At 36.2% G+C, this 22,920-nt stretch overlaps 2 protein-coding genes across 2 annotated transcripts; both read right to left on the minus strand.

Annotated features, from left to right (window-relative positions):
• Window positions 1-710: 710 nt before the first annotated feature.
• On the minus strand, window positions 711-1,999 carry LOC121969081. The gene is made up of 2 exons (XM_042519005.1): window positions 1,584-1,999; window positions 711-1,527 (listed from the first exon to the last, which is right to left on the minus strand). The coding sequence occupies exons 1-2, from the start codon at window positions 1,997-1,999 to the stop codon at window positions 711-713; spliced, it is 1,233 nt and encodes a 410-aa protein (XP_042374939.1).
• A 1,812-nt stretch (window positions 2,000-3,811) lies between these two features.
• Window positions 3,812-8,646, minus strand: LOC121969082 (pectinesterase-like). Its single transcript, XM_042519006.1, has 4 exons — window positions 8,632-8,646; window positions 8,429-8,512; window positions 4,878-5,673; window positions 3,812-4,503 (listed from the first exon to the last, which is right to left on the minus strand). Exons 1-4 carry the CDS (start codon window positions 8,644-8,646, stop codon window positions 3,812-3,814), a joined length of 1,587 nt encoding a protein of 528 aa, XP_042374940.1.
• Window positions 8,647-22,920: the final 14,274 nt, after the last annotated feature.

Here is a 22,920-nt window from a genome sequence, read left to right on the forward strand (position 1 = left end):
CATTGTTGGGAAATATTAAGATATCAACCAAGATGGATATTGCAGAAAGAAGAAGTCAAGGGAAAAAAAAAGAAAAGTCACTTCTGCTTCTCCTCCTACCTCACACACTATAAATTTGGGAGATGAAGACTTATCTTCAATGTCCTCTCATTGGGAGAGACCACAAGGCAGGAAGGCTCAAAAAGATCAAGAGAAGAAAAAAAATCACAAAGAAGAAAAATCGAAACAACTTGAAGCAGTGGTTGAGCGAATAACTAATGACAAGAAGCAACTCCATGATGAAAAGATGGCCAAAATAGATATGTTGGTAGAAATTGAAAAGGAGAAGATTAAGCTGAAAACAGAAATTGAAAAAGAAAAGGTGAAGCAGAAAGACCGTTTGATCACGATGACTGAGGAAGAAAAAAATGAAAAGATTATGTTGATGGATATTAGTGGGTTGGATGAAGTGCAACGAGAGTACATTATGAAACGACGATTACAAATTCTTCAAAATATGAACAATTGATATATTAGATTTTAGACTTTTGGTATTGTGTTGTAATATGCTACTATATTCTGTTTTTTGGAACAACTATTGAAATTTTATTATGGTTTGTAAATATGCTACTTCATCATACAATATTACATCAAAACCAACTTAAATTCAAGTGCAATAACATTGTAAATAAAATGTAACATAAAAAACACATATTTTGGTTGATATTGGTTCACTCTTCACCTCGTAGCATCCATTGATGTTCAATAAGGTCAAATTGTAGTTGTGAATGAGTTTCTTTGTTTCTAATGCCGCGATGACGTTGAAGAAAATCCACAAATTGAGAAGTGGGATAATGGGAAATTGGTTCTAGGTTTGTATCATCTTCTTGGTCATAATCAAAGTCATGTGCTCTAAGGTAAGAATCTCTTTCATCCTCAACGATCATGTTGTGTAATATTATGCACGCCATCATAATATCCTTCAGTACAGATTGACAAAAATATCGTGCTGGTCCACGAACAATTGCAAAGCGTGCCTGTAGAACTCCAAATGCTCGCTCGACATCCTTCCTTGTAGATTCTTGAGCTGATGCAAACAATTGCCTTTTACGACCTTGTGGTGTTGGAATGGTTTTGACAAATGTAGACCATGAAGGATAGATTCCATCTGCAAGATAGTATCCCATAGTATAATCGTGGCCATTGATTGAGTAGTTAACTTTAGGAGCACGACCTTCAGCAAGTTCTGTAAATATATTAGATCTTTCCAGCACATTGATATCATTATGTGACCCAGGTAAACCAAAAAATGCATGCCATATCCAAAGATCATAAGATGCCACTGCTTCCAAAATAATTGTTGGCGCATGTGCATGACCAGTATACATACCTCTCCATGCAGTCGGACAATTCTTCCATTTCCAGTGCATACAGTCAATGCTCCCCAACATACCTGGAAATCCCCGTTTCTCACCGACTGCTAGCAATCTAGCAATGTCATTGCTATTTGGAGACCGCAAGTACTCATCTCCAAGATTGAGATTACCGCTTTGACAAAAAGTTTCATGCTCTTTATGGTTGTGGTTTCTCCAATTCTTACATACTCATCCATGAGATCAGCTCCAACTCCATAAGCAAGGATCCTCAAGGCGGCAGTCACCTTTTGTAAAGAAGAAAGCCCAAGAGTTCCAGCAGCATTTCTTCTTTGAACGAAGTATGGTTCATGATTCTCCACATTATTAAGAATTCGAAGAAAGAGGTCACGATTCATTCGAAACCTCCTCCTGAATATATTAGGAGGATATACCGATGGATCAGCAAAGTAATCATTGAAGAGACGTATGTGACCCTCCAAAGGATTTCTCCTAATAAACACACGTCGTTGCTTGCCGGGAATGATATGTGATCGCGAACCTTCTTCATCATCCAATGAATCTTCAATTAAAAAGGCAGTTACAATTGTTTCCAACTCATCATCAGAAGAAAGTAGACAATCGTAATTACTAATGAAACGAGACATTATTGGAAATTTTTGAGAAAATTGTAATTGTATGAGATTGATGATATGGATAGATATTCATAATATTATGTGATTTTATACTAAAAAAAATATGGCCGTTGGAGGAATATAGACGTTGGGAAAGTTGGTGCAAAATCATTAATATATATAATAATAAAAAAGTATAGAGGAGAGAGAAATAATAATAAATAAATAAAGATATGGTAAATTATAGAGTAGCTGGTGTATCATGTATTGAAAAGAGATTCTCTAAATTTAATAAAGTTGATTGTTTACCTTAAATTTTAGAGAAGTTGATAAGGAAGCTATGCTCTTACACTATTAAATAGTCTGATGCATCCTTACCCAATTTATGGGCGACCTTTTGGCTAAGATTAAATGTAATATTTTTTTTAATAGTTTAATATTTGATATAAAGAATTAAATTATTTTTTTATAAAGGAGAGTCCGTTACCTGCACACGTTCATGTATTATATTACACACATAACCAGGGGCAGAGCCATGTATAGTTTTGGTGGGTAGTTGCCCCACCTTAATTTTTTATAAGTAACCTAGAGGTGTATAAAATTATAAAAATATTAGAGTCTTGCCCCACTAAAAAAAAGTAAAAGTACGGGGCAATCCTCAAAAATTAAAACTATTTTTTATAGGTCAATTTTTTCCCCTCAGATGTCTCCCTACATTGCCCCACCTAGTATAAGGAGCCTAGCTCATGTAACTCGTGTGCACGATCGCTCGTATCTAATAATGATACTCTATTTAATACCGTAAAACTTATACTTATCTGAATTAGGTTCACAAAATTTGAAAAATTTAATTAATAATTTTACATCTTAAAAGGTGAGAAAATTAAATTTTATAAAAAATATTTTTTAAAATTAATATTTTAATTTATAAAAAAATTTTAAACCATTGTTTTCGATTCCAAGTCAAATGAAGAAAAGGTGAGAGATTTTTTTTAAACAATGCCAAAGGTCTAAAATTTTTTTCCCATCTAGGACCTCAAATAAACTTGAGCCGGCTTTGTCGACACACTTAATTAGGAGCCAGGTGATCACATGGAGCGTTTGCAATAATTAATTGCTTGATGATTACAGATTAGATCATACGAGGACTCGAACATAGAAGAAACTTTCAATTTACCTACACAATTTATTCGACTTTCTAGTTTTCCACTTTATTTATATATAGGGTTGTAAATGAGTCAAGCGTTCATGAATAAGCTTAGTGTTTAACGTGGTAAAAGTTTGTACAAGATTAATTAAACAAATGAGTTTGAATAGCTTAATAAACTAAACAAACAAGTTTGAATATATATATATATGTTCAGCTCGTTAACGTTCATGAACAACGTTTGTGAATAACATTCATGGAGAATGTTCGTGAATAACGTTCATGGACAACGTTCATAAACAATGTTCACGAATTATATTTATTAATGAAACTCTTATCAATATGCTAAATAAATAATAAGATAAATAAATAAAACCAATCAAACAACTAAAAGTTTCAAAAAATCAAATAAACTTGAATTGAGAGCTTGATAACATCTAAACGAATCAAGCTCGAACCAAGCTCAAGATAAGTTTCAATTGAAAGCTCGATAACATCTAAACAAGCAAAGCTCAAGCTAAAGTTCAAACAAGCTCAAGCTCATAAAAAATAAACCAAGTCAAACTTCAACAATCATTTCAAAAGCTTGGTTCATTTTAAGCTCGGCTCGGCTCGGCTCGGCTACCTTATCAAATAAGTTTGAACACCCCAAAGCTCTGCTCGGATCGTTTACAACCCTATTTATATCACACAATAATTTATAGGCCCGGCGTGTAAGGAACCCCGGAGGCTGGTATCCATGAGTCGCCGGACAAGAAGCTTTCGACGGTGAAGTTTTCAACTTCAGAAGAGTTATCGATCACGCGATAACCACCCCAACTCACCCTCCTACTTGTGTTAGCGCCGATGCCGGTGTTCATGAACTCCCCATAGTACAACGTGCTCAGCGCGAAGCTGCCATTCCACTCCAACCACCCTGCTGGGTCGATCAAGCCTCCCAGCTCCGTCTTCATCACCACCGTCCTCGAATACTCCCGCCATGGCCGGCCGAGATACGTCCTGAACGACCCCTGCACCGGCGCGAGGTCCGACGCTGCAGCCACGATGGAGTTGTGGATCAATATGCCGGTGGTCTCGTCTGAGTTGTTCCTGCCCTGAGCCGTCACGGTGTTCGTCTGGCCGCTCATTGACCGCCTCACGCAAAGGTTACAGTTATGGAAAACAACAGCGGCGTTGCCGAAGATGAAGTCGACGGTTCCGTAGACGTCGCAGTTTCGGTAGAACTGGTTTTGGGAGTGGACATAGAGGGTGTCCTGGTAACCTTTGAAACTGCATCTGTAGAAAACGGAGTGGTCAGACTTGGATCGAAGTGCCACCGCCTGGTAGTTTTCTGGTCCGGCCGTGTTTTGGAACGTCATATCACGGGCAATGAATGTGTTGCCCGATACGGCTGATCAATATACATTGAATTACAAACATTAAACGGATTCTAACCAATTTTAAGCAATATTAAATAGATCAATACGTACGTTTGATAAAAATTGGATGAAACTAAATTAAAATAGCTAGCATATTGATCGACTTTGTAAGATACAAACAGAAAACGGATCCTAACCCATTTGAAGAAATATTAATTAAATAGATCAATACGTTCTAGAAATTACTGATATAGTTGACGATGGAGAAAAATGAAATCAAATAGTTTTAGAAATTATTACCAAGTAAATTATATAATGATATAGTTACATTATATATATATATTCTCATATTAATTAATTTCTTACCAAGTAAATTAAATCAATTGATTATTTATTTATAACTAACCGAAGGTGGCCGTTTGGAAGGTCCGGTAGCCATCTTTAACGCTCCTGTTCCCCGTCACCACGGTAGCATCTATCCCCTCGCCGGTCATCGTTAAATTCTCCATCGACTTAGGAATCTCCACGTACTCTTCGTAGACGCCGGCTTTCACGTGAATCACGAACCTCTCCGTGCTGTTTCCCCTCGCCTTGGCCGCAGCCGCCACGGCTTCGACAATGGATTCGTAGTCGCCGGAGCCATCCTTCGCCACCACGAGATCCGATTTCACGTCCGACTCCGCCAGCAACTTCCGGTCGGCCGCCGCCACCCACTCCGGGAACAATAACCCCAAACGGCGACGCCGTTTATGCTGCCCGTCGGCGGCAATCAGCATGGCGTTGTTAACGGCGAGCAAGTTACTGATCGACTCTGTCAGCTCGCCGTCGTCCATCACCGGCGCCGTCAAACCGAGCTCGAGGAAGCCGTCGCGGCACGTGCGCTGGTTCGTCATGGCGGCACTTAGCCACGTCTGTGCGTTGTCACCCGGGCGAACTAGCGACTGGTTCACGAGGCCGACCGTATCAGCCAGCAGCTCGACGCAGTCAGTCCAGGCCCATCTCCCCGGCTCGTCGAACTGGTTCGGGTTCCTCGCCTCGGCCCGCTGGTGGGCGAGGATGGCCCTCTCGAGCGTGGCCTGGTGGAGGAGATCACGGAATCCGTTCCAAGTTAGCGACGACTGCTCAAAGAGCGAGTCGGACAGATTAACCATGGAGCTGCACACGTCAGGGTACGGCGTGCGGGAGCAATATGGCACCATCGGCTCGCCGTAGCAGTGTTCTGGCCGTAGCTGCAGCAGCGGGAGGAGGAGGAGGAGGAGGAGGAGGAGGAGGAAAGCAAACAAAAAATTCGCCATGGATGCAGAATTCGCAGACAACTTAGATGAAGAATAATTAAACGGTTGCATGGATGCTTTTCATTTATATAAGGTTCAGTATATTATTAAATTGGATGAGTGCAAATCTATACAAAAAAAAAAAAAAATTATAGATATTTTATTTGATTTAATTCTCATTCCTTGTATTAGTGTATATATATATGGAAATATATTACGATGGTAATCGAGCATAATTAATTAAGGATTTCTTTCTTAATTAACATGTAACATGAGTATACATATGGAATCAAATTACGATGGTAATAAATCATAATTAATTAAGGATCTATTCCATAATTAACATATGTAAATGTATAAAATGAAAAGGTTCATATGCAATAATATTTATTCCTCTAAACTTCTTCATGTTTTGATATGTGGACATCAATTCATGCCCTTGATCTTCTTTTTGTCCTCTGTAAGGTCAACGACAACACTAATTCTTAGAGTTATCCTTGTTGGAATGTATACTATAAGCCTAACTTTTGTATGAATATCTGTTTTGAAATGAAAATCACTTTGATCAAATATTTACATTTTATATTTATATATATGTCAATATAGTTGTCCATTTAATTTATATTGTAGATAACATAGTGTGTGGTGTCACACAGAAGATCATGTTATCGGTTCCTTATAAATTATAAATAGTAGCTCACAATCAAGGTGGATTAGGACAAACCATTGGAATGGTTATAGTGTAATTTGGTATTAGTCCGTCTTGACTATAAAATTACACTAGTACACTATGTGTGTATTGAGCAGGATTGTTTGAGGTTGTTCAATTTGTACTGACTACATAAAAGAACAGAACCTTTGTTATTATGGATATGCGTCCTCTTAATCCCTATATAATAACAAGCACATATACTTAGTATTTATTTCTTTAACTTATCAATCGGTGAGATTTATTCGTTAAATCAATAGACCAGATGAGTTGGGAGATAATATTATTTATATGGTGTGTTGTTGATTATAGAAGGAATCTGTGTCCTAATTATTTAGGTTGATGATGTCCCCTTGAGGAGCTCATAAGGATTATCATGAAAACCCTGTAGGAGGACTTAGTCCGGCATGATAATAAAGTTGAGTAGTACTACTCTTAGAATCATATGTTAATTAATTAAGTTGTCAGTAACTCATTTAATTAATGGATATACGATATCTTAACCACAGGGAGATTAACACACTCAAGATAAGAAGGAGTCCATATTGTAATATAGAATTGGTGCGGTAGTTCAATAATAACCCTTTAGTGGTATGAGTTATTATTGATGGACTTGGGTTGGGTGTTCGGGCCGAACACAGGAAGCCCAAGCCCATCAGGAGGCCTAAACCAATTACTTCTCTAGGTCCCTGTTGTAGCCTCTATATAAAGCCTCGCATCCACCCATTCATAATTTGGTTTGGTTTAACTTAGTTTAGTTTAACTTAACTTGGTTTGATTTAACTTAACTTGGTTTTGGTTTAGATTTTTTCTAAACAAAATTATGTTATTTTTTCTTTCCTTGTAACCGACGACAAGCCTATAAAAAGGAGTAGGTGGTGGCCCATAAAACCTAATTTTCTAATTCTCCACAATCCTCTTCTCTCCTTGTAGTCGACACCCCTCTTCCTTTACTAGGGTCGGCGCCCCTCCTCACCTTGCTAGGGCCGCTCTTTCCTCACCTTGCAAGGCCCCCCCCCCCTCTCGTTTCTTAGGGCCGGCACCCCCCTTCATCTCCTAACTAGGGCCGGCACCCCTTCCTAGCAATCCATTGGTGGCCGACAGCAAGAAAAAGAGGAAAGAAGAGAATAAGGAAAAAGATTAGAATGTGTCATATCCTAGAGCCTCCTTTTGTAGTCGGCGGTTTGGAAACCGAGAAGAGAAGGAGGGTGGTGTTGTCTTGGTAGATCGTCGCCCACACGACGTCCAAGAAGAGGAGAGGAATGCGGCAGAAGATCAAGAGGTCTTTAGCTATAAAGAAAAGGTACAACTAGTTCTTAATTCCACTGCGTAATTAGTCGAGTTTTCTTTGTATCATTTTTAGAATACCAACACAAGAGGCCAGCGATCTTGTACTTCGATCAAGGTGTGCTTTGATCATTCAAGAACTTGCTTGATTAATCAAACACATGATTGATTAAACATGTGGGTTGCTAAGAAAAGTTTTGTTCTTGTACAATTTTGTACAGGAAAATTGAAACAGAACGAAATTCCAACGCCTTCAATCTTGTATTCACCGCCCTCTCAATTTTCTCAGCCTGTGCTTTATCATCAGGCTCCTTCGAGCAGGCTAGCAGCCCCACTTCTTGCTCCACAGATCTTTGGGGACACGGATCTCTCTAAGTTCATCATTAATTTTGTTTAAAATAGTAGGTTGATTACTTAATGTAAGCTTCTAAATTTTCTCAATATATCCCCCATCCTATAAATATTACTTTTGATGGAACAAACTATGATTTGTGGGCTGAAGAGATGTGTAGCTTTCTTAAAGGAAGACTTCTTTGACTCATTGTTACCGGTGAAATACCTAAACCCATATGAAAGGAAAAAGAAGTAGAAGATACATTTATAGAACGTTTGGTCAATTAGAATGGTATGAACCATCAAATTTTGACATGGTTTCAAAATACTTGTGCTAAGGGAATTAAGCTCGACTTTCGACGTTTTGATACTGTGCAAGAGGTATAGAATTTCTGAAAGAAATGGTATTCTATATCTGATGATGCCAATCAATTTCAACTATATATGAGACTTCATCGAATGCAACCAAAACCAGAACAAACAATTCATAGCTATGTCTCGGAATTACAAGAAATTTGGAATCATATTGCACTTGGTGATCCTGTATGACCAAGTACTGATGCAACTACCATCTATGCCAATCTTCGTGACCGTTAACATATCTACACTTGTTGATGACTCTCTGAGATGATTTTGAGTCTATTAGAAGTTCTCTTTTTCATTGAGGATCCTTACCAAACCTCGACACTATAATAAAGGATTTAATCACCAAAGAGACTTGTCTACATGCTCTACATATAGAAAAGTCTGTATCTTTAGTTGATACTATCTTGGCTATTCAGACACCTCAATGATATGTTAAAAAATTTGTATAGAGGCTCCTGAATTATTGTAAACCCCTAAACATCATATTTTTGAATGCAAAAACTAATCTACAAAAATGTTGCACAAGATCAATTATCTAATGTTCCTCACTCTGCATCTTCTTCTACTGCCGCTGCTACCATAGATGGTCTTGTTGGATCATAAAGATGCTAGAGGGGGAGGGTAAACAGTGTTTTTTTGCTTTTTTTTTTTAAAGTCGAGAGTATGCAACGGATATAAAGATGAAGATAGATGCTAGAAAGAAAAAAGACAAGCATGCACTAGCACAAGTAATTTTTTACTTAGTTCGAAGCCTTCGACGACTCCTACTCCAAGACCCGCAATGATTAAGTACTTTTTTTGGGCAATCACTATCAATTTGAAATAGATATACAAAGCTAAGTACAATAGTTGTAATGTAAATGTTACTGACAAACAGAAAGGAAATTTGAAAAAGTCTTCATTCTTGGAACTTCGGAGCAGTCTTTCTGTGTCGTCGGAGCCTTTTCGGAGTAGCGCACGAATATGAAAGTTGTAGCAAATATTGTTTTAAACCTGCTAGTTGAAGGCTGCTTTTATAGTCCCATCCAGGTGCCTGGACTGTGCTAACATGGCGAGCTCTTTTTCAACCTTTTCTGTCCTGCAAAAAAGAGTTCGTCCAGGGAACCAGAATATGTTTATCCTCCAGGGAACCAGAATATATTTATCCTACAAAATAAAGTTAGCATAATACAATAAGGTAGTAGTAATTAGATCCTATCTCCCCGAGATGAGGATGTAGTGAAGGTCTCAGCTTAGGTTTCCCAAATGGACCTGGGCTGGATTGACACCTACTATTCACTGAATCTCTCCTCGAGTTGCATACCTTTTACTTACCAACAACATTCGCTTGACTTGCCTTTAACCCACCAGGTCTTCCTGCAAGTTGTCAGGTCCCGCAGACTCAATTGGACTTTGGTCAGTTGTCAAGTCCCACAGACCCAACCGGACTTCCCGACAGATTAGGTCCCGCGGACCTATTTGGACTTCACACCAGCTATTAGGTCCTGCGGATCTAGCTGGATTTTATCCTGATGTCAGGTCCTCTAGACACGTCAACTCCTGCACACTTAGTAAAACAATTAGATCATAAGCACTCTAACTTTAATCTACTCGTCATTCATCAAAATCTGAGTCAGATCATTAGTGCAAATTGCACCAATAATCTCCCCTTTTTTGCTGCAATGATAACCTAAGTTAAAGTTATAAAAAAATAATTTTCTACAAGCAATATTGAAAGATTATTAATGCAAAATGCAAACAACTAATCTAAGTTAGTTTTGAATTTGATTTATTTGATCAAGTTTGTTTGTTCCTTTTCTATATTATTTCAAAGTTTGTTCTTTTTCTACATTAACTTTTACCCTCCCCCGTTGACATTCATAAAAGAAACGAAGGTCAAAGAAAGACAGACATAATATGGAATAAATAATGCCAGACAGTAATGTAGAAAAGAAATAATGCATAAGAACATAATAGAAAGTAAATAGCAAAATATAGCAGGTATGCAAACAGTCAAGTTGCAACATAGAATATACATCTAAAACTAGTAAACATAAGGGCTAAAGAAAATGCAGCAAAGATGATCTACTAAGAAAATGATGAAGAGTGGCTCGAGCTCCCAGAAAAAAAAATGTCCATCAGCTTAATATGGCAGTCCTCTCCTCCTCTCAAAGACTAGAAAGGTTTTGTCAAAGATCGGAGACCTCCTATTGAAGACTCGTCATAGACCCCTTAAGTTTGGTAACTTTATCGTCTAGAGTAGGAGGGTCTAGAGGTGGAGGTAGTCCAAAAAGATTAGCAATGATGTCAAGTATCTCTGCCTCCTCTCTTGGAGCTGGGTCAGGCTAAGGTTTGTTTGCAAGATCAGGCTGATGCTAGGCCACTCTCCTCCAAGATAGGGCATCCTGATCATCTATATGGACACCAGCTAAGGACAGGTTCCTAGCACCTATTATGTCAAACTCATTTAGGACTCTGACATCACATGTGGTGACATTAATACCTAATAATGCTAAGTAAGAGGTCAAAATATGACAATAAGGCATATGGATCCGTTGGCTAGTGGTAATACCTGCATTAATGATGATATGAAATATATGCAAACTGATGTATATGTCTAGCCTCTGACATAATGCATAAAGAAGGAATGAATGAAATGGATGCATCATGGCTATATCTTGAGTAGTTAATTAGAGGTAGAATGCACATGACTAGGACTCTATAGAGGACATAGTCCTAGATCCTAAGGGTGACTAATCTAAACTAGGTCACAGTAGGTATGCACTGTCCCATGAAAAAAAATATGAATATATCGTATCGAGGGTGATATGCGAATAAGGATCACCAAATGGTAAATCCCTAGGGGGATAGCATTAAGAAGGGCATGCTGATGGCCATAATCCTAAAAAGTCTCTAATAATTGTAAGGGTTAGTATAATGTCTATACCAACGACCCTAGAAGTGTATGTAAAATCATTACTTTAACTAAATTGTTATATAGTTCAGCACACATACCTATGTTTATGGAACTAGAATAGTACACTAAATTTTGCAACCTATAGTAGTCAATGACTTCAACACTGGGAATGCATGATGACATGAAAAACCCCTTATCTAGATATCTAGAATGCAATGGAACATATGTAATGGAAGAATATCTAATTCTAAGTTCCTTTATAGGAAACCTAGTGTCTATACTAGGAGTTTGAGAAAGACCAACACCAGTATTTGTTCCTTTCTTATTTAACAAAAAATTCTAAAAATAAAATTCTAATTTAGACAAACAAAAAAATAATATTTAAATTTAAAATATTACCTACACATCATGAATATTTATAAAAGAAATGATGACCTCGGTTGATATTCAACAGCGCGGATCAAAAATCAGAGGAGAAAAAGTTTAATATTTTTGTGGGAACAAAATTATTTTTTTCCACTTTTGCTTTGAAGAGTGCAATGAAGACTCTTTGCAAAACGGAGTGAGGCAAGGAAAAGGGGTGCCCGTTGGCCCCCTTATATAGGCATGGTCCGGGCATAGGGACTATGTACAGGCGCCTGGACCCTATGGCGGAGCAGGGCGCCCGGACAAGGTTCGGACGCTTGGACCCCCTATACCAAGGGCTGTGTGGGGCGGGTCGCCTAGACGCTGTCCAGGCACTCAGGTTTTATTTTTTTATTAAGTTGTTTGAGTTAGTGAAGTTATTAACACTTAAGAAAAATTAACTAAGTTAAATTTAAGTTAAAAAAATAAGTTAAAAAATCAATTAAGTTGTTAAAAAAATTCTTAAAAAATTAAGTTATCAATAAAGTTGATAATAATTTAATGAATTTGTTAAAACTTAATTTAAGTTAAAAAAATTAAGGTTTTGAAAAAAAAATAAGTTAAAAAATTTTAATTAATCTGTTTAAAAAATTTATGAAAAAAAAATTAATTAAGTTGTTGAAAGTTCAATTAAGTTAAAAATTTCATTAAGTTGTTAAAAATTAAGTTAAAAATTTAATTAAATTGTTCAAAATCAAAATTTTAATTAGGTTGTTAAAAATTAAAAATTAAATTAAGTTGTTAAAAATTAAAAATTTAATTAAGTTATTGAAAAGTTTAATTAAGGTATTAAGAATTGAATTAAGTTATTAAAAACTTAATTAAGTTGTTGAGGATTTACTTAAATAATTAAGTTATTTAATTAAGTGGTTAAAAAGAATTAAGTTGTAAAAGGATTAGTTAAATTATTAAAATTTTCAATTGAGTTATAAGATTTTAATTAGGTTGTTAAAAAAAATTAAATTTACATTAACAAAAATTTAAATAATTTGAAAATAGGAAAAAATTAGTTTAAAAATACTCATCTAAAATATGTCCTTAAATGTCTAACTAACAACTATCAGAAGATAACAGTGTTCACCTGATAGTCAAGTTAAGTATTAATGTCCAGTTAGAAATTTATCAAAAAAAGACTACTTAACTTGATTAATGTGTTATTGTATTTTTCACCTAGACTTATATTGATGTTCTGATATAAACATCTGATGTCTAGGCAAAAGGTCTACACATCTCACGCCATTCTATGTTTTTGAATACACAATCAAGGTAGACCTAGTGTGTTTGTGAGATGCTCGTTCTCTATATCTATAGGATCATGCTTTCTATAAGTTCGATCTAGATTAAGGCCAAAACAATTTTGTAATATTATAGAAATGGGAAATTTTTTAGAAAACATAAGTAAATAATTTATCTAAAATTTAAAATTATTTGAATAAATATCTTTCCCCTTAACCTAAGGTCTTAGTTTTCAGGTAAAAATAATATGCATATAATTACTTGCAAATATGATAAATTAACAAAATTTAAAGGACTTAATTATTGAATTTTAGATTGATTAATTATAATTCATTATAATTTGATTTGATTTAATTTAATTTTATTCATCTCACTCGATCTAATTTTTCAGATAAAGGGATCATATGATTTTGGTTTAACTTGTGTTAGCTTTAAGTTTAGCTTTGAGTTCAACAACCAGACATTGTTTGGATAAACTTCTAAACTGTGGTGAGTTACTTGGATATCATTAGAGTAACCACGCCTTCAAAATTTTCTAAATAGTCCTGCCTACTGAACTTAATACAAAATTTTGATCTAATTAGTTAGGATTAGTAAGGGATGGCTTTAGTTAGTTCGACTAAGTCAAAATATACTAGGTTGAAGCTATATCTTCCTAGACATGCATAGACAGAGTTTCCCTAGCTTATTATCATCCAAAACTTCTCAAGTACTTTTTATTAAGTTAAATTTTTATCCCTTTTTAATCTAGTCCTAATTACCCAACTGGATAAATTATTATTTGGGCGGTGCCAGCTAATTTAGAGTCTTCTCCTGAATTATTGAACTTTGGGTTTATGTTTTAGGTTCATGTTGATTGGTTTTATAGTTGTAATAAACTTGATTGTAACTTGTGTTTAAGTTGAATTTGTAGTTATTTGACTTAAATTTAGTTTTTCAATTTGAGTTTGATTTATTTGATTTAATTTTACATTTCAAGTTTGGGTTTGAATTAGTAGGTTTAGATGAATTTGGTTTTAGGTAATGAATTTTATTTTTAGGTACATAAAATTGATTTAGTCCTACTTGTTGGGTTAGACAAGCTTTCAGAATCCAAGCTTTGGTTTGTTATGAATTTTGACTTATTAATGAGATGAAAGTTTTATTTGTAGAGTTGAACTTCTATCCAAGTCCGAACTTATTGTATACAACTTTTTGTGATTTAAGGATTAAATCTAAATTCTTTGATCTTGTGGTGAAGTTTTCTAACAAACCTTTAAGTTTATCAATTCCACCTTTTAACATTGTATTTTCCTCCTTAAGTTTTATAGCTTGATTTGAATTTTCATTTTCAAGTTGAGTAGTATTAATTTGTTCCTTGAGGTGTTGATTTTTCTCAAGAAGTGTTTTAGTTTGTTTTTCAGATATAATTAATTTTTTATTAAGACATGTAATTATTTTAAACAATTTAGTAGTTAAGATGGATGATACCTCGTTCAAACCTTCGAAAATGAGTGTAGATTCATGGCTTGATTTGTATTTAGACTCATCATTTTAATCTGCCTGACTTTCTGATTCTAGTATGGTGGAGGCTATCAACACGAGGTAGTTGTGATGCTTCAATTTATCGTTGTCCAATTCTTCCTAAGACAACTCGTCCCAAGTCACTTTGAGTGCCTTCTTTCTTCTGGTTGTCTTGGGTTTGCCCTCTTTCATTTTTGAGCACTCGTGCTTGTAGTGCCCTTTCTTGTTACACCCATAGCATGTGCTCTTTTCCTTCACGTTGTTTGATTTGATTACCTTCTATAAGTCCTTCTTTATGAAGTTGTTCTTCCTTCTAGTGAACATTTTTCTGACAATGGTCACTAGTTATTCTTCTTCATCGCCTTCTGAGTTAGATTCAGATTCTGGCTTTATTTTATTCTAGTTCTTGACTTCTTTTGAAGAACCTGTAAAAAGTGCAATACCTTTCTCGACCTTCTGTTAGTTAGTCTGTTCGTGGAGTTCAAGTTCACTAAATAACTCATCTAATTTTAATTTATCTAAGTTCCTCGAAACTTTATAGGCATCTACTATAGATGGCCGTAGTGTATTTCAAGGAAAAGAGTTCAAGGCATACCTGATTATATCTTTGTTCTCTAGTTGGTGATCGATTAAGTATAGTCCGTTCAGAATATCCTTGATTTTTGCATGTAGCTAATTAGTTGTTTCTCCATCCTTCATTTTAATATTGAATAAATTATTTAAAAGTAAGTCCCTCTTGGTTACCTTTGAATCGGTCGTGCTCTACAAAGCTCCTTCGCATTCTCGTGCAGGCTGACACGATTCAGTTCTTCCTTTGTAAGTCCGTAATGGATTGTGTTCATTGCCTTCAAGTTGATCTGGGTCTTTTTATTATCTTTCAAATTTCATCTTTCTGGGTCGACTGATACTTTAGTTGCTTCATCTACCAGCACTCTATATCCCCATCGGTGGTGAACCATTGACCGATGTTGGTCTTTAGGTACATTCAAACTTCATATGTTTTGGCTTATGATAGTAGTTGCATATAATACTACTCGAATTCGGCGATCAAGTTTCAAAGTCCTGTGAGCTACCTCCTTTGTTTCCACTATGACTAGTTGGTCTTCTTGGTACATATTTAGTATTGTGACTCACCAAAGCACCACTAAGTGAATGGATATAGTATTTTCTATACAAAGAACACGACTAGATACATCTTGTAAAGAAGAGACTATAAGACCAAAGAGAACTTGTGACTTAGTAGACTCAAAGTCAGGAGATAGACCAGCAAGGAAGCTCATAATAGCTATTTGCTCTCGTTGGCATGGTTGAATGGCTAAAGGGAAAAAGCATATTAAGCTCCTTATATGTCTTCTTGAATGCCATAAAATAATTGATGAGAGGTTGATCTTATTTTTCCACATGATAAAATGTTTTACAAACCTCATACATGCAAGAGAGATTCCCTTTCTCATAATATAGAAATTCTACATAATCCAATAGTTCTTTAACAAATTCACAATGATTGATCTCACCATCAATACAATTCTGAATTTGAAGGAACAAGTGAACATCTTCTCTAAGCCATGTCTACTTTGAATCATCTTGAGAAGGGTCATCAGTTAAATGACCATCTTTGTCAATACTCCATAGATAAAGATGAACCGTGTTACTCTAATCCAAATAGTTTAAATTATTTAGCTTATAGTCCATAATTTTAGATATCATTGGCACCATATCCATCACAAAAGAAGGCTTATTTTTAGCCATGAGACTTTCTTCCAAATAAATTCAAATAAAATTAAAGATAAAGGAAGGAAGACTTCTATGATTTCTACCAAAGCAAGTCCAAGACGTTGCTATGGCTGCTAGAAGAGGAGAGAAGTCTGCTTTTATCATCTTGAGGAGGAACATTAGGAAAAAGGGCGATGGTGGATGGTTGCTAGAGGAGAAGAGCAGCGAAGGAAGACTTCTCTATTTGTTGCTGAAGGAAGACACAACAGCTGCTGCTACTCAGAGAGGGGACAACAATAAAGGACTTTGCTATTTTCTTTCTACTGTGTTAGGGTTGGAGGTGGCGTTGTGAGGCAGTAGCAAAAAGTCCTGTGTGTTATGCATATTGGTCTAGTGGTAAGTGCAAAAAGTCGATCGGCGTGGCTCGGTAAAGGAGGTCCAAGCTACCTCCACATGTTGCACAACTCTTCCTTGTTGAACCGGTGGCACAAGAGTAGGTTGGCATTCTTTGCGTATTAGGGGAGTGGGTGGAGCCTTCTGCTCAGCTTGTACAATAAGGAATGGGTTTGGTGCTTCCTTCTTACGAGCGGCCTGAGCTTCTTCCACGTTGATGTATTTATCCGCCCCGACCCAACAAGCTATTAAAGTCTTTTGGGGGTTTTCTTGCCAGAGAGAAAAATAAATATCTATCTAACAACCCTTGTGAGAAGGTGCTAACTAGGATTTCAAATGTGGCCAAGGGGACATCCATGACCACTTAGTCAAATCTTTTTATATAGGCTTTCAAAGATTCATTTAGTCCCTGCTTGAGGGCAAATAAACTCAAGTTAGTCTTGTGATACCTTGGCTACTAGCAAGGTGTTGGAGGAAAACCTTCTTAAACTCCTTGAAGGTGGTGATTGAGTCCATTGGAAGTTGGTCGAACCATCTTTGTGCCGAACCAGAGAGGGTTGCTAAGAGCATCCAACACTTAACACCGTCGGTGTATTGATGCAACAAGGAGACATTCTCGAACTTGTGGAGATGATCCTTAGGATCACTGGAGCCTCCATACTCAACGATCGACAAGGGGCGAAACCGCTTAGTCAGCTTGTCTTCTAAAATTTCCTGTGAGAGGGGTGTAACCAGCTGATCAGGTGAAGCACTTGTAGTAGGGGCTTTATCGTGCTTTACATTGCAATGTGGTGAATCACTGGTAGTGTTGGAACCCTAAAGTTGTTTTGATGTGATCAACCAAGCTAGGTTAGGTCTTGTGGTGTTTTAATCTTGTGTCTAAGTGTTCAGGAGTTTAGGAACACAAGAATTCAAGCAAAAGACACAACTAGCGAGAAAGACGACACAAGAGAGAGTCGACGGGCTCGGTGTGTCCGAGAGATGAGGTGTTGTGGAAGAGTACGCGGGTAGACGAGAAGGAAGAGTGCGACATTTCCGAGGGACGAGAAGCCAAAGCGGAAGGTTGCTCGAGAAGGTCGAAATTGGGTCCAGGTGAGCCTTATTTCAGTTGGCCGAAATCACCCAAGCAAGCGGAGCCGGAGTGAAAGACTTGGACCGAGGTGAGCAACACCCGAGTAGAGGGTCCGGACTGGAAAAAGTCAACCATGTTGACTTTAGTGGTCCGGGCGCTCGGACTAGTTCGAGTGCCTGGAGCGATTCCGAGCGCCCAGAACCCAACTTTGATCAGATCACGTTTGACCGTGATCCATTACAAAGGAGATAAAGTTTTATCCCCTTTCAGGCGCATGTAACCCTCCAGGCGTCCTGACCAAGGCTATAAATATAGTCTTGGTCCAGAAGCTTTTCAATCAAGACAAGCAATTTGATATTCAACACTTGTACACTTCTATTGTTTAGTTTAGCTTCTCATTTTCTATGCTTGAATGCTGTAAGAGGCTTCTCTGCCTGAAGGAGATCTTTATTGTGCTTCAACTTCCTTGGATTAACAACCTCCCTGGTTGTAACCAAGTAAATCCTGTGAGCCTCGTCTTTCTGTTTATTTAATTATTTATGCAAGTGTTTGTTTATGTTATAAGTTCGAGAAGGGTATTTGTTTTTATTTTGTCCAGGGCTATTCAGCCCTCCCTTCCATCCAGCCACCAACGGTCCCAACAAGTGGTATCAGAGTCAGGATGCCTCAGAATGACTAACCACCGACTGAAGCAACGAAATGACCGGAGCTAACTGTAGGATCGAAAAGAATTTATATATCTCCACAATGATATAATATTGTCCACTTTGGGCCTAAGCCATCATAGTTTTGCTCTTGGGCTCTACCCAAAAGACCTCTTAATGTGGGACTATGTTTGCAACCTTGCAACCCCAACACTAATATCTATCCACCAACGTTCAAGGGGGAGTTCACATTTTGGAAGTGACGAATGGATGTATTTCTTAAAACAGATTTCAGTATTTTACTAATAATGAAATATGGTTATGAAGCACCAAAGAATGCGAACAGAGAAGAAATTGAAAAATGCCTCTGGACCAAAAAGTGACACGACGATTTCATGTCAAACCGTAAGGCTGAATATCATCTCATAAGTGTACTACTAGTGGAGGATCTCGACAGAATCAAAAACTACCAAAGTGCAAAAGAACTCTGGGAAAAATTCTTGAAGCTCCACGAGGAATCGATTAAAGCCGAATCCGACAACTCGATGGACACCGAGTCGTCGTCAGAAGAATCCGAGATCGAAGAAATTGTCGGGACAACCCTTATAGCCGAATTCCTTCCGGAGGACATAGAAAGGTCATCCTAGATGAGTATCGATGAAGGGGGAGAGTCTTCAGAGGAAAGCAACTCTACAGGGGGGCGATCAGAAATCGACAAGGTAAGTCAGATACGGTTTCTACCAGCTGACCAAATGTTTAAATTTGTTAAATTATTAACCAAAGATTGTTGCATGCTAGAAAAAGAAAATAAAAAGTTGAAATTAACTTTAGATAAATCTTGTCTATCAGAAGATCTTAAAAGATTAGAAATAGAAAATGATAATTTGAAAATGCAAGTAGATATTTTGAAAAATCATGCATGTTCAAATAATCAACATATTAGAAAATTTTATGGATTAAATTGGTACCTTAGATACCATAAGGGACAAATTAGAAATATTTCAAAGAAATATGTCCCTAAGAAATTTTTAATTAATCCAGTTGACTGAAACCTATATTGGGTTCCTAAGTCTTGTCTTACTTGAACCTTAATTTAGACTTAGCTTTTTTAGCGAAAAAATTAAACATTTAATTTCCTGATGAGGCTTTGTCTAAAAGTGATTGATGATCTAATAACCAAGAAAACCTAGTGCCTCACCACAGCCTGAAAGCCAAATATTGAAATAAAGTGTTTAATTGACTAACTGATAAATTATTAAATTGAAATTAGATAATGCTTTAAAGGGTTACTCAATTTTTTTTTGAAAATTCTCAAAAATATTTTTGCTTGCAAATTTCTTTTAATTAGAAAATTTTCACAAAAATATTTTTTCTTTAAATAAATTATTCAAACAATTTTTTGGAAATTTCTCAAATTTTTTCAAAGTTGTCTAACTTAGATTTTTTTCTGCTTAAATTTCACTTAGAATTTTTTCAAAAATGATTGCAATTTTTTTAGTGATATCAAAATAATTTTCAAAGTTTTCAAAATTATTACGCTTAGATATTTTTTAGAATCCCATTTTTTATATAATCAAAGGGGGAGAAGGAAAATATTAAGTCTAGGGGAGGTAGATCAAATTTTTTTACACTTTATTGCAGAATTTATTATTTTAACTTTTTGTCTCTTTGCCCTAGATTAACTTGTGTTGCTCACATAAAAAAGGAGGAGATTCACTACAAGAAAAAAGATCTATAATGACACACATAAATATCCTTATAGTATATTTTTAGTGACACTTAAGTTTTAGTGACATCATCGAAAACCACCCTATAAAGTGATGTCGTCTTAGACCCTCCTCGCATTCTTGACATTTTATGATGTCATTATATAATATCAATGCGAACTTTAAAACTATCACAATATGGGGGTATAACGACAGTCTAAAATGTTAGGAAAAATCATATTATAAGGACATTTATAAATGTCACCTTAACTAATTTAGAATGACATTAATAAATATCATTATAATAATTTATAAATATATTTAAAATTATCATTAATATTTATTTAAAATATATAACTTGAATGAAATATTTACACATCCAATTCATCCACCATTTAGAATATATAGAAAAAAAAATTACAAAAAAAAATTAATAGCTAATAGATATTTTTATTCATTTAATATTCATTTGAGTCAAATTTACAAATGTAATACTAATGATAAATCTTTTACATCCAAAACAACCAACACCTACACTCAGAATATTAAATTTTAAAACTAACAAAGTCTAGTAAAATAAAATTTTAGCTAGATGGATCGTCTTCAACCATTATATTGATTCACAAAAATCCAAGTACCTGTCACCTACAAATATAATGCATATATTTGTATAAGTGAAATAAAACAATAAAAATACAAAATTAATAAAAATAATTCAAAATATTGTATATCATACCAAATGAGAAAAATACATAGGATTGTTCCATATGCATCTAATAGTAGTCTTCACTTACTGATAACTGCAAACACTAAAGTAAACAATGAAAAAAATTTATTGTTATATTTCTATAACAGTATATGTGCACCAACAAAGAAAACATCATTAGTAAATGAAAGAGAATAATCACATCTATCAAGAACTATCCTTCAACAGTACAAAGGAAAATAAAGGAAATGAAAGAGAAGAATGAACAAGAATAATAAAGACTTCAAGAAAAAAGAGGAGTCAATTTCAAGCCTATATAGCAGTTCTTATAGCTTGTACATGTACTTACAAGCTAGGCTTATGCTCAAATGTAGTCTTCTTTCTATGGAGAGAAAAAATATCATTGAATTCCATGGTTGAGAGGCAAACCTGAAAATTGGCATAAACATTACAATATATTAAAATAAAAAAATAGAACATACTTGTCAACATATTTTTCCAATAATGTGAACCAAATTTTAACGGTTGGAGGGGGACTTCAGTTTTCTGACTATCACTTAAACCAATTGGAGAAAATGCATACTACACAAATTTAATAGAGCTTAGTTTATTCATACTTCTTTAAACTATCAACCTTAACTTCAATTCTACTTGAATTTTAATAGCTAGTCACATACACAAAGAAATTGGTAAACCTTTGAACCATTTATAGACTACTTTGACAAACATAAAGGAGCATGAAAGATTGATACTTATACTTTATGAACTCTACCAATAAATAAATAAATCAATAAATAAGAAGAAAAGCAATAAAAATAGTTCTCGTGCTTTAAAAACCTTAGCTTGAGTCTTGAATATTTTTCCACTTCAACACACAAGGATATATTAGAATTGCCAAAAAATTGTTTGCAAGGTTGCCCCACAATAAATGAGCTCAATGCTTGAACATATAGCACATCTCATTGGTATACCCAATTTAATAAGTATGGTCAAAATTACTGCTAAATCTAGGAATCCAATTTGTTTTCCCTTTTTAACTACAAATAAAATTCAACCATGCATGGAGAAAGAAAAAAGATAACTTGAACACAATTTCTGGAAGAATATTTTTTGATTCATCAACTAGACTTGCAATATTTATAGAGAAATTCAAGAAACAAATAAAATGCTAGGCTGCCATACAGCTAAAAAATAAAATACCAAGCAACACAAACAAGAAATGGGATGGAGCATCAACCATCTGTTATTAACCAAATCTGAATTAACATATTCATTAACTTCACTATCTAAACTCCTCATAAATCAAACATACTTATCATAATCTCGATCAATTGCCAACCAATCTAGAATTAACTTATTTAATGATCACTAAATTCTTAAACCAAGAAATATACCTTAATCGAACTCTTGGTCCTACCGGAACAGTAGCGACCACACCTTGGTGCCCGGCTAGTGATCGGATGCCTATGCCTTAGCAAGGCTTAAATCTATTGATATCCTCAACATAACAATCAACCAATTACATCCAAAGGTTAATCCAAATTCCACTCCATTAATTGAAACAATCAGGTTTACACAACCCTAGAAATCAAAATCAGAATTACCCTTTGGCCTCTTCTCAGTGGATCTACACTGCCTAGCAGTGGCTCACATTTTGGCCTCTTCTCAGTGGATCTACACTGCCTAGCAGTGGCTCACAGCGGTGGCTAGTTCGGGAGAAGAGAAGGGCAGCAGGACACAGGGAGGCATGGCTGGATGATGGTTACACTGACACCAGCAGCTCTAAACAGCGGCGGCGCTAGGTCAAATGGATGGCGCCAACTTTGAGCAATGAAGGACACCGATGCTATCAGGCTAGGCTCGGCACCATGAGTGGATGATGCTGCTCTGGTATGAGGAGGCCACGGTGATCATGGATCGGGAAGAGAGAGAGAGAGATTGGCCGGCAGTGGATCGAGAGCTAGGGCACAACGTCGGTGTTGCTTGGCGCGAGGAGATCGGGAGAGGGGTTGGCCTCCGCACTCGTCGTGGCCGCGTCCGGTGTTGGTAGCCATGGAGGCTACACCAGAGGTGTCCGACCCTTCGTGGTCGTCGGTGTCGACGCCCTGCGGCGGAGTGCGAGGAGGTGGTGGGCATTGGCGATGGCATGAAAAGAGGGGAAATTGGGGAAAAGGGGTCGCGTGTGAGGAATTAACGAGAGAAACCA

Source organism: Zingiber officinale, chromosome 4A, assembly GCF_018446385.1.
Source record: "Zingiber officinale cultivar Zhangliang chromosome 4A, Zo_v1.1, whole genome shotgun sequence".
NCBI classification, from domain to species: domain Eukaryota; kingdom Viridiplantae; phylum Streptophyta; class Magnoliopsida; order Zingiberales; family Zingiberaceae; genus Zingiber; species Zingiber officinale.